General features: G+C 44.5%; 1 protein-coding gene across 2 annotated transcripts in view; it reads right to left on the bottom strand.

Annotated features, from left to right (window-relative positions):
- The window catches only part of NOL11 (nucleolar protein 11), a 28,488-nt gene extending 13,965 nt beyond the window's left edge, over positions 1-14,523 (bottom strand). Inside the window, exons 1-10 of one of the 2 annotated variants that reach the window (XM_008271729.5) lie at positions 14,376-14,523; positions 13,144-13,257; positions 12,985-13,041; positions 11,052-11,200; positions 10,079-10,136; positions 8,411-8,564; positions 7,216-7,404; positions 3,336-3,412; positions 617-740; positions 69-157 (exon numbers count right to left, since the gene is read on the bottom strand). In XM_008271729.5, the coding sequence (XP_008269951.3) occupies positions 69-157; positions 617-740; positions 3,336-3,412; positions 7,216-7,404; positions 8,411-8,564; positions 10,079-10,136; positions 11,052-11,200; positions 12,985-13,041; positions 13,144-13,257; positions 14,376-14,516 (1,152 nt within the window). In that variant the 5' untranslated portion in view covers positions 14,517-14,523. The remainder of the gene's footprint in view (positions 1-68; positions 158-616; positions 741-3,335; positions 3,413-7,215; positions 7,405-8,410; positions 8,565-10,078; positions 10,137-11,051; positions 11,201-12,984; positions 13,042-13,143; positions 13,258-14,375) is intronic. The other variant, XM_008271730.5, reaches the window with a different exon arrangement.
- Between the last annotated feature and the right edge of the window lie 1,137 nt (positions 14,524-15,660).

The raw sequence follows: 15,660 nt of genomic DNA, 5'->3' as shown, positions 1-15,660 counted from the left end.
TATAATAATTTAGTCTTTCTGTTTTTCAACATTTGCACTAACATTTCTCTTTATATAACTGAACTTACAATTCTCTTTGACTGTTCTGAGTTCTGGGATCCAGGTTCACAGCCTTGAGATGTTTCCCAGTTTACAAAATGGGGTATGGTATGAGTGCCTAAGAAGACATACACAAAAAAAGACAAATTCTATAATATTTTGACCTATTAGCATTTACCCAATTGAATAATAAAAACCACCACTTATGTATCATTCCAGACAGGCTTTAATGTTCAGTAATTCTGATAACCTCTGATTAATAAATGTTAGCAAAAGGCTTTGCATCTAGCAACATTAAGCCAATACCCGAGGCCAGGGTGAACAAGGGAAGGCAGATGTATTGCTCTTGCCTTGGGTCTTCTTCCAGTGCCCCTAACACCGGAAGAACATGGCATTTATAACACAGTGTAGCTCTCTGCAGTGAGGGCTGTTCCCAAGGAAGCTACCTGGATCAATGCACAGTGGTAAATGTCAACATTAAGAATATGCTCTGTAAAAAAGGAGGCTATGAGAATCCACATATGAAATTTGGAGCTAGTAAAATGGCTTGTATTAGTAAACATAAGTAAGTTTCTACCTGGATCTTGACTATGCTTGAGTTTTCCAAGAGCACCTGCTAATGATGACGCTTCACACTTGTACGGAATCACAGTTAGATATTTTCCATGGAGCATAAATAGAGTTTCCCCATAATACCAGAGCTACAAAAGAAGTTACCAAAAACATAAGCAATTTTTTCTCTTCTTTTTTTTGACAGGCAGAGTTAGACAGTGAGAGAAACACAGAGAGAAAGGTCTTCCTTCCGTTGGTTCACCCCCCAAATGGCTGCTACGGCCGGCGCAATGTGCCGATCCGAAGCCAGGAGCCAGGTGCTTCCTCCAGGTCTCTCATGCGGGTGCGGGCCCAAGGACCTGGGCCATCCTCTATTGCCTTCCCGGGCCACAGCAGAGAGCTGGACAGGAAGAGGAGCAACTGGGACTAGAACCCGGTGCCCCAACTGGGACTAGAACCCGGGGTGCTGGCGCCGCAGGTGGAGGATTAGCCTAGTGAGCCGCAGTACCGGCCAATTTTTTCTCTTCTAAAATATGACTCAAGAAAGGCTTATTAGAATAACTTACTATATAAGCTATCTTGCTATTTTTTAAAAAAGGGACAAGCACAAGCAACTTTCCAAAAGAATCTCACATGTTCAAATTGGAGTAGAATTACATACTGATGATTTTTTGCTGAAGTCTGAATGAATAATTTAGCGGATATTTTTGACTCAGAAAACCCAAGTAACATGTACATTGAAAATAACTGAATTGAGGTGGACATTTGGTATAGCTCTTAAGATGCCACTTGGGTCACCCATATCCCACATCAGCGTCTGAGTCCCGGGTCTGCTCCCAAGTCCAGCACCCTGCCTTTGTGCAACCTGCGGAGCTACAGGTGACGGTGCAAGTACTCGGATCTCTGCTATTCACATGGGAGATCTGGCTTGAATTCTTGGTTTCCTAACTTCAGTCTGGCCTAGCTCTGACTGTTCGTGGGCACTTGGGGAGTAAGCCAGCCATTAAGAGATCTCTTTTTCTCAGCCTTTCAAGTAATTAAATAAATAAAAATTTAAAAGTAAGTAACTGAATTGCTTAAAATCAATACTGTCACTATCAATCTCTTTCTCACTCTTTTTAAAAAGATTTATTTACTAATTTGAGAGAGTTACAGAGGGAGAGAGAGAAACGTCTCCCATCCGTTGGTTCACTCCCCAAATGGCCTCAAGGGCTGGAGCTGGGCAGATCTAAATCTGGGAGCCACGAGCTTCTTCCAGGTCTCTCATGTGGGTGCAGAGGCCCAAGCACTTGGGCCTTGCTCTACTGCTTTCCCAGGCCACAGCAGAGTTGGATAAGAAGAGGAGCAGCCGAGACACAAACTAGCGCCCATTTGGGATGCCAGTGCCGTGGGCGGAGGGTTAATCTACTAGGCCACAGCACCAGCCCTACATCTCTTTATGCCTGCAACAACCAGGGCTGAAACAAGCTGGAGCCAGGGAGTCAAACTTCACTTGAGCCACCATCTGCTGCCTCCCAGGGACACGAGCAGAAAGCTGGATAAGCACAAGTGGGACGTGATCCCAGCCATTCTGATATGAATGGCGGCTTTAACCCACTGTGACACAAGGTCCATCTCCGTATCTCTTAACATAATTACGAAGGCTAGGCTACTGTAACATGGGTAATCTATTATATATTAAATGAAAACAGCAGAATGTTACGATGTTTTTATCTTATGACTCCAGTCGTAAGACTGTAAAAATAAGACAAGTGTTATTAACCATCTTAGAGTTCATTGTGGCTTTAACTCGGGCCTATGTCTGAATTAAACAAAAAGGTTAAAAGAGGATGGAAACACAATGTTTCTGAGTGGTGGAACTAAGAATGGTTCAGTATGTTACAGTCAGTTGTTTAAATATGAATTAGAAAAAACTGTAACTCAGAAACCTAGTCTATCTTCCATTTAAAATGATCAGTAACATCCTGTTGCCCTCATTTATCTTATATTTGTATATGAATCTTCATTCACCAGATAATCCATACGTATTGAGCACTGAAGATTGCAAATACAAGAATATAAGGCAGACAAGAACTTGATCCAGCAAGTTTACAGTCTGGTCAGCTTAAATTCTAATTCCATACATAACCTAACAGTTAAAATTAAAGTGAAAATATCAAACCAAAGAACAGCCAAAAACAGGTTGTTTTACTAACTAGCTGATTATTCTCTTTCCTTGATTTAAAACTAGTTATGCCTTAGTCTTTTTTTTTTTTTTATTTTTTTTTTTTATTTTTTTTTATTTTTGACAGGCAGAGTGGACAGTGAGAGAGAGAGACAGAGAGAAAGGTCTTCCTTTGCCGTTCGTTCACCCTCCAATGGCCGCCGCGGTAGGCGCGCTGCGGCCGGCGCACCGTGCTGATCCGATGGCAGGAGCCAGGAGCCAGGTGCTTTTCCTGGTCTCCCATGGGGTGCAGGGCCCAAGCACCTGGGCCATCCTCCACTGCACTCCCTGGCCACAGCAGAGGGCTGGCCTGGAAGAGGGGCAACCGGGACAGAATCCGGCGCCCCGACCGGGACTAGAACCCGGTGTGCCGGCGCCGCTAGGCGGAGGATTAGCCTAGTGAGCCGCGGCGCCGGCCTATGCCTTAGTCTTTTAAAAGTGATAAAACACTGCCAAAATATCTGCCTGAAGAAATCTCTACCTACTATTTATTAGGTACAAATAAGTAAATCTGAATAAGTCCTCAAGTGAAAAAGCTTACCTGACCACTGGTTCCTTGTGGTAACTCTTTTGAAGTCTGCAGGGTTTGAAACTTTATGTTCCATATGGAGAGACATTCTGTAAAATAAGACATAGAAATTCAGAAACAGTTAAGTATAGACATGATATTTTCAGGAGAGATGAGGAGTCATAGCTAAATACACAAGTATTGCTTTATTAAATGTAAAAGTGAGTAAGTCACTTCTTAAGAAGTTAAAAACAGTATTGCCATATGACTCAGCATATATACCCAGGTATATATCCAAAGCATTAAAAACTGGTACTGAAACAAATGCATGTACACATTTACAGCATTATTCATCATAACCAAAAGGTAGAAACAGGTGAAATGCCCATCGATGCATGAATTAACAAATGGATAGCACAAACATAAGACGGAATGATTCTGCCATAAAAAGGAGATACTGATACATGCAACATGAATGAACCTAAAAACCATGCTAATTCAAAGAAGCAAACATAAAAGCTACTGTGGAGCTGGCGCTATGGTGTAGCGGGTAAAGCTGCCGCCTGCAGTGCCGGCATTCCATATGGGCACTGGTTTGAGTCCTGGCTGCTCCACTTCCGATCCAGCTCTCTGGTATGGCCTGGGAAAGCAGTAGAAGATGCCCAAGTCCTTGGGCCCCTACACCTGCGTGGGAGACCTAGAAGAAGCTTCTGGTTCCCGGCTTTGGATCGGAACAGCTTTGGCAGTTGTGGCCAACTGGGGAGTGAACCATTGGATGAACGATCTCTCTCTCTCTGCCTCTCCTTCTCTTTCTGTGTAACTATGACTTACAAATAAATATATAAATCTTTTTTAAAAAATAGCTATTGTATACTATGTATAAGAAATACTCAAATTAGGTAAATACATAAAAGTTGAATGCAGATTAGTGGTTGGCAGGTGTCAAGGAAGAGAACAGAGAGTAACTGCTTAATTAATAGGTATAAGGTTTCCTTCTGTGATAATGAACACGTTTTTAAAGTATACAGAGGGGGTAGCTGCATAAGACAGTGAACATTAGATGCCACTGAACTATTCACTAAAACATAGTTAATGTCATATGACTTCATATAACTAAAAAGGATAGGTTAATGTCCAGGCAGAAAAATGATGAAATACATCTTAGGGATAGGTGTTTGGAAGGTCTGAAGAACACTTCATCCAATAATCTGCATAGTTGGAAATGACAGAAGCAGAAGCTGAACAGTCAAAGTCATGGAAATTGGACTTTTGATTTTTTTTTTTTTAATTTTCATAGGAATCCTTTTCCTAGTTGAAAAACCATTAAAGAATTCCCAAGAATAAAAAAGAATTTTAAGACAAAAAAAAAAAACAAAAAAAAACCAAAAAACCAAAACAAACTTCTGCTTGGGGGGTAGCCATTGGGGCATGGTGGGTTAAGCTGCCACCTGGGACATCCGCATTACATATCAGAATTGAGTGTTTGAGGTATTGTCACATGTGGGAGATCTGGATGAAGTTCCTGGTTCTAGGCTTCAGCTGGCCCAGCCTTAGCTATTGTAGCCATCAGAGGAGTGAACCAGGAGGAAAATCTCTTTTAACACACAGAAGTTGCTTGGGATGCCTGCTATCCCCTATTGGAGTGCCTGGGTTTGTGTCCCAACTCAGCTCCCAACCAATACAGACACTGGTAGGCAGCAGTGATGGCTCAAATGGTTTCCTGTCACTCATGTGGGAGACCCGGACTGACTTCTCAGCTCCTAGGTATTAGGGAAGTGAATGAGTGGATAGGAGGTCTCTAATTAAAAAATATTCTTTAATTAAATACATTATAGGACATCTGTTCAATGAAATGAAAATGGAAGGAACATAGGTAGGAAGAACCTAGACTAGGTGGTAGGAATCCAATTACTTGAGCAATCACCTGCTACCTCTAGGAAATTAAACCCAGGTACTTCAATATGGGATGCAGGTATCTTAACTGCTAGACTAAATGTCCTTTTTTTTTTGGACAGGCAGAGTGGACAGTGAGAGAGAGACAGAGAGAAAGGTCTTCCTTTGCCGTTGGTTCACCCTCCAATGGCCGCCACGGCTGGCGCACTGCAGCCAGCGCACCTCGCTGATCCGAAGGCAGGAGCCAGGTGCTCCTCCTGGTCTCCCATGGGGTGCAGGGCCCAAGCACTTGGGCCATCCTCCACTGCCTTCCCGGGCCACAGCAGAGAGCTAGCCTGGAAGAGGGGCAACCGGGACAGAATCCGGCGCCCCGACCGGGACTAGAACCTGATGTGCCGGCACTGCTAGGTGGAGGATTAGCCTATTGAGCCGCGGCGCCGGCCTAAATGTCCTTCTATAGGAAATTCTAACAATGATCACTGGGTTGTAATAGAGGAAAGCAGAGCCGGAATAAGGAAGAGGGAGGATGGATGCTAAGAGAGCAACATAACATGGTAAAGTAGTTAAGAACCAGGACTAAGAGTGGCAGGGTACATGACACAATAGAGTTAACCTGCTTGGGTTGAATCCTGGTTCCACAACTTACTCATTTCCCACTTTAGTTTCCTGATTTGTAAACATGATGATAAAACTGTCTCTCAGCACAGCTGTTTCTCTCAGTGTATTATATATGCTATAACTAGTAGCTCCTATCTTACCAGGTAGGAGAGGGGCCAGTGATGGGGTATAGTGGGTTAAAACCCAGTTTGCAATTCCAGCATCCCAATTGGGTGCTGGCTCATGTCCTGATTGCTCCACTTCTTATCCAGCTTCCTGCTAACGCGCCTGGCAAGGCAGCCAAAGACGGCCCAAGAGATTAGGACCCTGCTACCCATGTACCCAGCCCCAGCCGTTGCAGCCATTTGGGGAGTGAACCAGCAGATGGAAGATATCTCGCCCTCTCTCTAACTCTGCCTTTAAAAGTTAATCTTAGAAAAAGCAAAACAAAACAAAACAAACAGGTAGGAGAAACCTAAGAACAAAGTACACAGGTGAGGATGGCCATATCATGTTTACAGTGAATGGGAAGTCTGGTCTGAACAAAGCAGAAAGTTCTCAGCCAGCGCCACGGCTCACTAGGCTAATCCTCTGCCTGTGGCCTGGCACTCTGGGTTCTGTCCCGGTTGCTGGCAGTGGAGGATGACCCAAGTGCTTGGGCCCTGCACCTGAATGGGAGACCAGGAAGGAGCACCTGGCTCGGATTGGTGCAGCGCATTGGCCATAGTGGCCATTTTGGAGGTGAACCAACGAAGGAAGACCTTTCTCTCTGTGTCTCTCTCACTGTCTAACTCTGCCTGTCAAGAAAAAAAATTTCTTGCTCAGAAAATGGGAGAAAGGGTTTAGAAAAGGAGGATGGAGCCTGGACTGGAAGAACCTGAAAACTAAACAATAGTCTGGGTTTTAGAGCATAGGCTGGGAGTTCCCAGTCTTCTAAGAAACAAATGCATTTTCATGATAGACTAAAAGTCAGCAGTGGAGGGAAGTTGGTGGCTAAGAAGACGGGCTGATGAGAATCTTGCTGTGAAGTCACACACACCAAAAGCATCCTGTTAGTTCATACATTCCAAGCTGTCCAAGTCTAGTAGATTTCCATGCTGTGAGACAGTGCCAAGAATTCAATTCTCTAGTGGAGAGCTTACCAACATTGTAAGCTGGCACAGACATCTACCATTTCTATTTCTTTATGCCTTTATAGTCATGAGCAAGGGAGTGATTAAAGTCTTTGAGAAGGATTCATCAATGCAAAAAGTATTAGAAAGCATTAAAAGTATTCAGAAAGCATTAAGTTACAAAATAATTTAAACACAGTGATAAAGGGAATGAATTAGAGCAGTAGCAAAGAAATGAAACAGAAGGGGAAAAGTAGAAGGTACACTCCAAAGGAAAAATGCAAGACATCCTTGTTGACTGGATTTGTTACCTTTAGAAGCTGGTAGTGGAGGTCCCAGGACTGCCACGTGATTCTGATCCAGAATGGTGAGGGCAACGCTTTTCTGAGCACTGCCAGACACAACAGTCTTGAGCAACAATGACCTAACTACCTTCTGATTTTTCTCTCCATCACTCGGATATACTGGTATCAAGCTTTCATATATACATCCATCAGAGCCTGTTTAGAACAAGTATTTGTCATACATGATTGGACAAAGGACACGTCTATAGCTAAATGTCTTTGGTTGTTTATATGTCTTTAATAATTTGATAAAGGATCCAAACATAATAATCAATGTAAAAAATGTTTTAATAGATAGGAAATAAAAACTGTAAATACCTTCAGTAACTTAAAATACTTAGGAGTCTTTTATGAATAGACAATTCTAGTTACTAAAAGGATCTATCCCTCCAGGCTTCAAGACTTGCATTGTGGTTCATTGGGTTAAGCTGTTGTCCGTGATGCCGGCATCCCACAAGTGCAGGTTCAAGTCCTGGCTGCTCCACTTCCTTTTTTTTTTTTTTACAGCCAGACCGTATTCATTCAGAGAAAATAAATTGGTAGAGGTGGGTGACCAATTGCCTGAATGCACACTGATGGAACATGTGGCAGAAGGCCGCTGTTACACTTCCAATCCAGCTCCTTGCTAGTGTGCCTGGGAAAGCAGGGAGAATGTCCCAAGTGCTCTGGCTCCTGCCAGTCACACAGGAGACCTGGATGGGGTTCCCTACTTCCTACTATGGTGAACTAATAGAGGAAGACACTGCAGTTCACAGGACATTTTTTCCAGTTCATGTTTCATTCCCAACCAATATCCAGGGGTCCCTTCCTGAAGGAAGCTTAGAAGTGAGGCCAGTCTCTCCTCGCTGCTCCTCCTATGCCTGGTCTCCACCCCTATACTTCCCTCTCTCCTCTGCATCCCAGAGTGTACACAAACACTCTACTGCCACCACCACTCAAACACCACAAGCAGATGGTACCAGATCCAGAGATTCCCTCTTACACGGTGTCAGTTGTGGCCCTGTGCTGCCTTCACTTTCTTAACATTACACCTTCCTACCAAGTGGGCCATCAACTTGGTGTTTGTTTAATCAACAGGAAGGAAACACCAAATACACACACACACACACAATCCTACAATATCCCTCTATTTATAATCTTCAAAAGCTTAAAGAAAACTTACTTAATGACATCAAACAGATGAATTTCCGATCCACAGATGCAGTAAAATTCTTTATAACAGTTTTTTCTTCTTCTCCAAGTAAGAGTGTATATTTGCTTAAGGTACATGGGTTAAACATTTGTACATAAGCAAAGTAATTCCCATGCTGCTGCTGCTGCAAAAGAAGTTATTTTATAAAAATCTCCATATCAAGCAGTTATACTCACAGTATGTTAAAGCCAGAGGTTGTCCCATTCTAATTAATTCAATGGGTTCTTGGCCTATAATGCAGGTACTTGCTTTGCTTTGGATTCAGCTACTTCCTAATGTGCCTGGGAATACAGTGGTTGAGCCACGGCCACCCATGTGGGAGAACTGGATGGAATTCCTGGCTCCTGGCTCTGGCCTGGCCCAGCCCTTTGCAGCCATTCTGGGAAGTGAACCAATGGAAAAAAGAGCTCTCTCTCTGTAACTCTGCCTTTCTAATATACAATACAAATATTTAAAACAAACAAACAAAAAAACACCCACAAACCCAAAACTTTTATTCATTTTAATCTAAAATGTTTATAAAAATAGTTGTTTAGAGGCCAATGCTGTGGTGTGGCAGGTAAAGCTGCTGCCTGTGGTGCCAGCATCCCATATGGGGACTGGTTAGGGGCTTGGCTGCTCCACTTCCAATCCTGCTCTGCTATGGCCTGGGAGGGAAGTGGAGGATGGCCCAAGTCCTTGGGCCCCTGTTCCCATGTGGGAGCCCCAGCTCTGGCTATTGCAGCCTTCTGGGGAGTGAACCAGTGGGTGGAGGATTCTCTCTCTGCCTCTGTCTCTCTGCCTTTCAAATAAATCAACAAATCTTCAAAAAAATATATAGTTGTTTAATAGAGGCATGGAAATAATAACTAATATCACTTTGTAAAGATGAAAAACTGGGAGGCCGGCGCTGCGGCTCACTAGGCTGATCCCCCGCCTACAGTGCCGGCAGTCTGGGTTCTAGTCCCAGTTGGGGCGCTGGTCCTATCCTGGTTGCTCCTCTTCCAGGCCAGCTCTCTGCTATGGCCCGGGAGTGCAGTGGAGGATGGCCCAAGTGCTTGGGCCCTGCACCCGCATGGGAGACCAGGAGGAAGCACCTGGCTCATGGCTTCAGATTGGCGCGGCGTGCTGGCCATAGCGGCCATTTGGGGGTGAACCAATGGGAGGAAGACCTTTCTCTCTGTCTTTCTCCCTGTCTACTCTGCCTGTCAAAACAAAACAAAACAAAACCAAAAAACCAAACAACAACAACAAAAAAAAAAAAACAAAGAAAAACTGGGGACAGCACTGTGGCCTAATGAGTTAAGCCACCACCTGCAATGTAGGCGTCCAGGGATTCAAGTTCTGGCTGCTCCACTTCAGTTCCACTTCCCTGCTAATGCATCAGGGAAAGTCGTACAAGACGGCCCAAGTCCTTGGCCTCTGCATCCAGATGGGAGACCTGAATGAAGCTTCTGGCTCCTGGCTTAGGTCTGGTCCAGCCCTGGCTCTTGCGGCCATTTGGGGAGTGAACCAGTGGATGGAAAATCTGCCTCTCCTTCTCCCTCTCTGTAATAATTCTGCCTTCCCATAAACAAACATACAGGTCTCATTTTGGTTTAAAACTAATAGTGACTGAAATTTCACAAAAATGGGCTAAGAATTGAAGATATCACTTACTTTTTCAGTAATAAAAATCAAAACAGGGTGCTTGGATACCATGAAAAACTTTGTCCACCTAAAAGGAAAAATTACAAAATGAAAATTCACAGCTGAGAGAAACAGTATCAGCTAAGATTTAAAATACCTTTTATTAATTTTTGGAGCCAGAGAGACATCAGAGAATATCTAATCCAGTGTTACAAGATTCACTGCATCTCTGGATTAAACGCAGGAGACTGAACTGAACCTCCCAGACAATGTGAATGGGATTGTTATTTCCGGACTGCAGGATGGTGGTGGTCTTGATAGTATCCAGCGTCTTCCAAACTCACACTACTCCTCCACGTCCTTTTTTTGTGAGTTACTTTTGTAAGTAATGTTCTGAAGAAAACACTAGGACCTCACCTATGTTCTCCCAGTGAGGCACTGGGGGTTTCAGGGTTCCTAACCAAGGGTACACAGGCAGTCTGCAGTTAAGTGGCAATCAGAACCCAAAGATTTCCCCCAACAAAGCTGTTCACACCTTACAGGCCTTCATCAGGTCAGCCTAAGATAGAACTGGTCACTGCGCACATTGTTCTCTTACTAAATTCACTTTGACTTTAGGAAATGCGATAGCATAAAACACCCAAGAGAAGTGAAAATAAAAAAAATCCTTCTGTCACTTGGCCGAGTCATTTTTCCAGGCTTACTGCAGAATCTGAGAAAGCACGGCTGTGACCTCACTAGCAACAAGCTCCACCGTCCTGGGGAGGAGGATGCACGCTGGGCAGTCAGGGCGGTGTGACAGAAACATGGGTCTTTACGGTTTCTTCAAGTATCAGTCACTCTAGAGGATGTTCCTTTGGCCAATGTCTTAGAAATGGTTTTCAGTTAGGCTACTTCTCTTATGTGTTTCATCAAAACACTTTTGAACATGGCAAAGAATTAGTAAACAATTAACAGTACATTTGCAATTTTAATAAAATTCATGTACAACCACTGAACTTACTTAATCACTTCTTCATCAGAGATTACAGCTTCAATTTTCTGCTGGGGCTCTTCGAGCAAGGCCTCTAAACCACGAACTGCGCCTTCCTTGAACAGCACTACGGGTTCTGTGCCTTGTATTGAGTGTATCCTATATACCTCAGCTGACAACTGGAAGAACAGAATATTTAAATTTTTACTCTAAAACAATTCACACCTAATGGGAGGACTTTTATTAAAGGCTGATTATTTTTAAGACACTGATTCTTCTTATTTTGATTTAATTCTGTTTTATAGCTATGCATGTTTCCAAATTCAAATCAACACTAAAAATCAAACACACTCAGAAGTCTAATCTCTGATTTTTTTTAAAGATTTATGTATTCATAAATCAGAATAACAGAGAGAGAGAGGGAGAGGGGGAAGATCGTCCATCCACTGGTTCCTTCCCCAAATGATCACAAAGCCAGGAGTCCAAAACTCTTATTCTGGTCTCCCACAACGGTAACAGGGGCCCAAGCACTTTGAGCCACTGTCTGCTGTGTTCCCAGGCCCATTAGCAGTTAGCTAGATGGGAATCAGGACCTGAACTGGCAGTTATTTGGGATGCGAATTTCTCAAGTTGTAGCTTAACCTGCTGCACCACGGCACCAGACCCTAACTTCTGATCTTATCTATTGATCTCGTCCTCTGATCTCTTTCATAGCTAACCATTTTTATTCATTTTTGGTTTGTTTATTGTGAACACTGATGTTAGGCTAGAACCTGGGTCTCCTAAAACGAGGTGGGGAAAAGTACAAATAAAGCCATGAATGCACTTCTGGTGTTAGAGTGATGCCACAATTCTAACTCCAGCCGGCAGGTGCACGAAAAGAAGTTGATACTTCATACAGGGGAAAAACAAACATCTGTGAGTAAAACTCAGGATTGTGCTACTGCAAGGTAAACCAAAGGACTAGAATCGGGACAGCACAGTTGGACCATTATCTGAGACGGACCTGTTGTCAGTCACTTCTAAGATGTGCCAATTAAACTTAGACATTAAGAAGTACAAGAAACTTTTAAGAAAAAGTTAACTAACACACTTTATGTCATTAGTAGTAAATACATAGCTAGTCATGGTTCTTTTTCTAATATTATATATATATAATATAATATATATTATATATATTATATTTCTAATATTATATGTCACTCTTAAAATGTACACTACACTGGAGCTTTAGCTGCCACTTGGGAATGCCTGCATCTCATTTTGGGGTACCAGTTAAGAGTCCTGGCTACTCTAATTAAAATCTAGTTTTCTGTTAATGCATCCTGGGAAGGCAGCAGATGATGTTCCAAATATTTGGGTCCCTGCCACCCACATGGGAGGGCTAGTTGGACTTCTGGCTTTGGCCTGGCGCAGCCCCAGCTGTTGTGGGTATTGGGGAGTGAACCAGTGGACGGAAAATATCTCCCTCTCTCTGTCACTCTGCCTTTCAAAGAAATAAATCTCACAAAACTTTTAAGATACATTCTATCTCTTCTAAGAAAGGGCATAGGAAGTTCATTTACTTTCACAAAGGACACACCTAAAAAATAAACTCAGGGGAATAAGTATAAATTAATTTTCCATGAATTATTTCTTCTAACAAAGGGCATGGGAAGTTTACTTATTCTCACAATAGATACACCTGAAAAACTCAAACTAATAGGAATAAGCATAAATTAATCTTTCATTAATCATTTGAGTCCTCAAACTCATATATATATATAGACGATAAGGTCTATATTTTCTAACGTATTAATTCTTGAGTTGAGACATATTACCAAGATGTATTAAACTAGAATGAAAAGCTAAGAAAGTTGTTCACTTTCCCACAAACATTAAGAAAAATAACATGTACTATATTATGAACAATTCCATTTCACCAATCAGCCAAATACAAATGTTGGAAAATCCAAAGACTTACAGTAGCTTTAAATACTTTATCCAGGTTTACATCTTCATTATTCCATATTCTCAAAACCTAAATCAAAGCACACAAGTCAAAAAGTATCCCATTCTCCATTTACATGTAATAAGCCAATATTAGATTTGTGTTATATATGTGATATGTTTTCAAACTCACCTTATTATCATGGACAACAATATACTCTCCAGTTTGAAAGCTGCACACAGCTGGACATGTTATAACTTGACCTTGTTTCACTGACCAGCTCCCCAGTGGTTTCTGATCAGAAACCTGGTGAAATTGACATAAGCAGAATATTCAAGAAGTCAGTATCAGACATTGTAATCACACTTACACAACAAAAAAACCATTAAAATAGCATCTGCTAAAATTTCCCAAATTAAAAAAAAAAAAAAGTAGTCACACACAGACACTGCAGATTTCGCTTGTACTTAGTACCTAAAGCAGCCAAATGATTAGAAGCAGAGAGAACAGCGGTTGTTAGGGGCTGGCAGGATTAGGCAGTTGTTCAACGGGTCCAGTCGAACAGTCTCGCAAGATGAAGAGCGATGGAGGCGGCTGGTGGTGATGGGAGCAACTATGTGAATGCACTTAACGCCACACTTTGAAAGGTTAATCTTGTTACGTGTATTTTTACCACGTAAAAAGTAGGGAAAATGAAAACACATGTGTAGCTTACGTTCCTAACATGAAAACGTTAAGTAGCATAATTAGCACAGTACATTCTAAAAACTGATTCCATCATGCCTCTACACAGAAACTCGGGACGCTAAGATGGGATGACTGGGATCACGTCCATTCCAGCTCCAATCGGCTCCCGTGTTCCTGCAGATCCGGGGGCCAGGAGTCCGCCGAGGAGCCCAGACAACACCGCTAACTTTGTCCTGACAAGTAAACCGCATCCAGGGGCCGGACACACACACTCGCTTTTCCCCACGACCACCAAAACCAAGGTCGGAAAATGTGTTGCGGCTGAAGAAGGGGCGGGGCGCAGCTCCAGGACTCAGAGCGTGACCAGAGTGGCCAACACGCTCGGCAGCAAGAACCCCGACTGCCCCCGGGGAAGCGCCACCCCCACGCCCCAGATGAGTCCCCCCCAAGGGGTGGGCATGAGGAACGGGGACACAGGGCTGAAGCACCGTTCCCACCGGCCGATGTCATCCGCGAGCCAGCCCCGGGAGGTCCGAGCCGAAACACGGGTCCCCACGTGCCCCGAGGGGCCCTGCCTCCTGAAACTCTGAATTCTATCTCCAGGAAAACATGCCAAGCATCTGGCCCAGGCTAAGCCGGCCCTCCGCTAAGCGCGCTCCGCGATCCCCTTCTGAAGCCGCCGGCTCCGCGTGAGGGGGCGAGGCGCAGCCGGGGCGCGCCGATCCTGTCGTCCTCACCTTATAGTGGACGACGGTCCTGCCGCTGTCCGTCACGAGAAACTGGTCGGCTTTGTCGGTCGGCTCCACGCCCAGGAGGCCGTCAGGCCCGGCACCCAGGACCACCGTAGACAACGCGATTTCCTCTTCCAGGGTTGCCATTTTGGACAAATCTATGGCAGGCAGCGTATCTTTCCCGGCAGCCTTCGCGCCTTCTCTCGCGAGAACTGAGGTGGGCCGGGCATTCGCCAAACGAGAACCCAGCTCGCTCAGCCTGCGACCTCTGCTGGGCCGAAGGGGCGCGTGGAGAGGCGAACGCCGCCTGGTGGGCGGGGCCCGAAGTTGCGTCGGGCGGCACCTCCAAGGCCACGCCTTCCCCGAGTCCCGGATGTGCTCCGGGAGGGGCGCGGGCGGGCGGGTGAGGGGAGGGGTTTGCGTGTTCCGTACAGAGTCAGCTGTACGGCGTTTGGAGGCGGAAGCGTGGATTTAGCAAGTGGCCGAATATAAATAAACTAGATTTAAAAAAAAAAAATCTTTGTGAGCTCTCTAGGAATTCGTACTCCGGCCTCGTGGAACAATGTACCAAGGGAAAAAAAATAGTTATTTATTTCTTTAGATGAACTTGTGAACCTGCTGTTCCTAAGTGAGGTGCCACCGCCGCCTCAGACTCCGGGGCTGTCCGTCAGCCGGCCGGGAACTCTCCTCAGCTGACGGGAGCTTCAGGCTAGTTTGATGAGGAAGCTGAGAGGAAAGGTCCCCTGAGCAATTCTGGGCAAGACTTCGTGTGCGCGAGAAACCTGTGTTTCTAAGATGAGCTTGGCCTTTTCCATCAATAATGCGGAAAAATCAAACCAGGAAAGACCGATTGTGCGCGTTCTGAGGCGAAGGCATCCTCACCGGCTGCGCGAAGCACGTGTACCGCGTGGGATGAGATGCCTCAGTGGACCCAGTGTGCGGTTTCTTCCCTGTCACAACCCCACAACGTTGGAGAAGCTACTGTGAAGGGATCGAATACAGGATTTTTTTTAAAATTTTATTTATTTGAAAGGCACAGGTGCAGAGAAAGAAGGAAAGACAGATTTCCATCCTCTGGTTCCCTCCCCAAACGGGCGCAACAGCTGGGGCTGGGCCAGACCAGCGCCAAGGAGCTTCTTCCTGGTCTCCTTGTGCCAGCAGGGAACCAAGCACTTGGGGCAGCTTCCATTGGCTTTCCCCGAGCGTTAGCAGAGAGCTGGACTGGAAGCAGAGAAACTGGGACTTGAACTGGGGCTCATATGGGATACCTCTTTACCCCCTAGCCACCATA

The sequence above is a fragment of the Oryctolagus cuniculus genome, chromosome 17 (assembly GCF_051225735.1).
Source record: "Oryctolagus cuniculus isolate XC-2025 breed Fujian yellow rabbit chromosome 17, ASM5122573v1, whole genome shotgun sequence".
NCBI classification, from domain to species: domain Eukaryota; kingdom Metazoa; phylum Chordata; class Mammalia; order Lagomorpha; family Leporidae; genus Oryctolagus; species Oryctolagus cuniculus.
The sequence above is the reverse complement of the archived record's forward strand: the minus strand, read 5'-3'. Positions and strand labels throughout refer to the sequence as shown.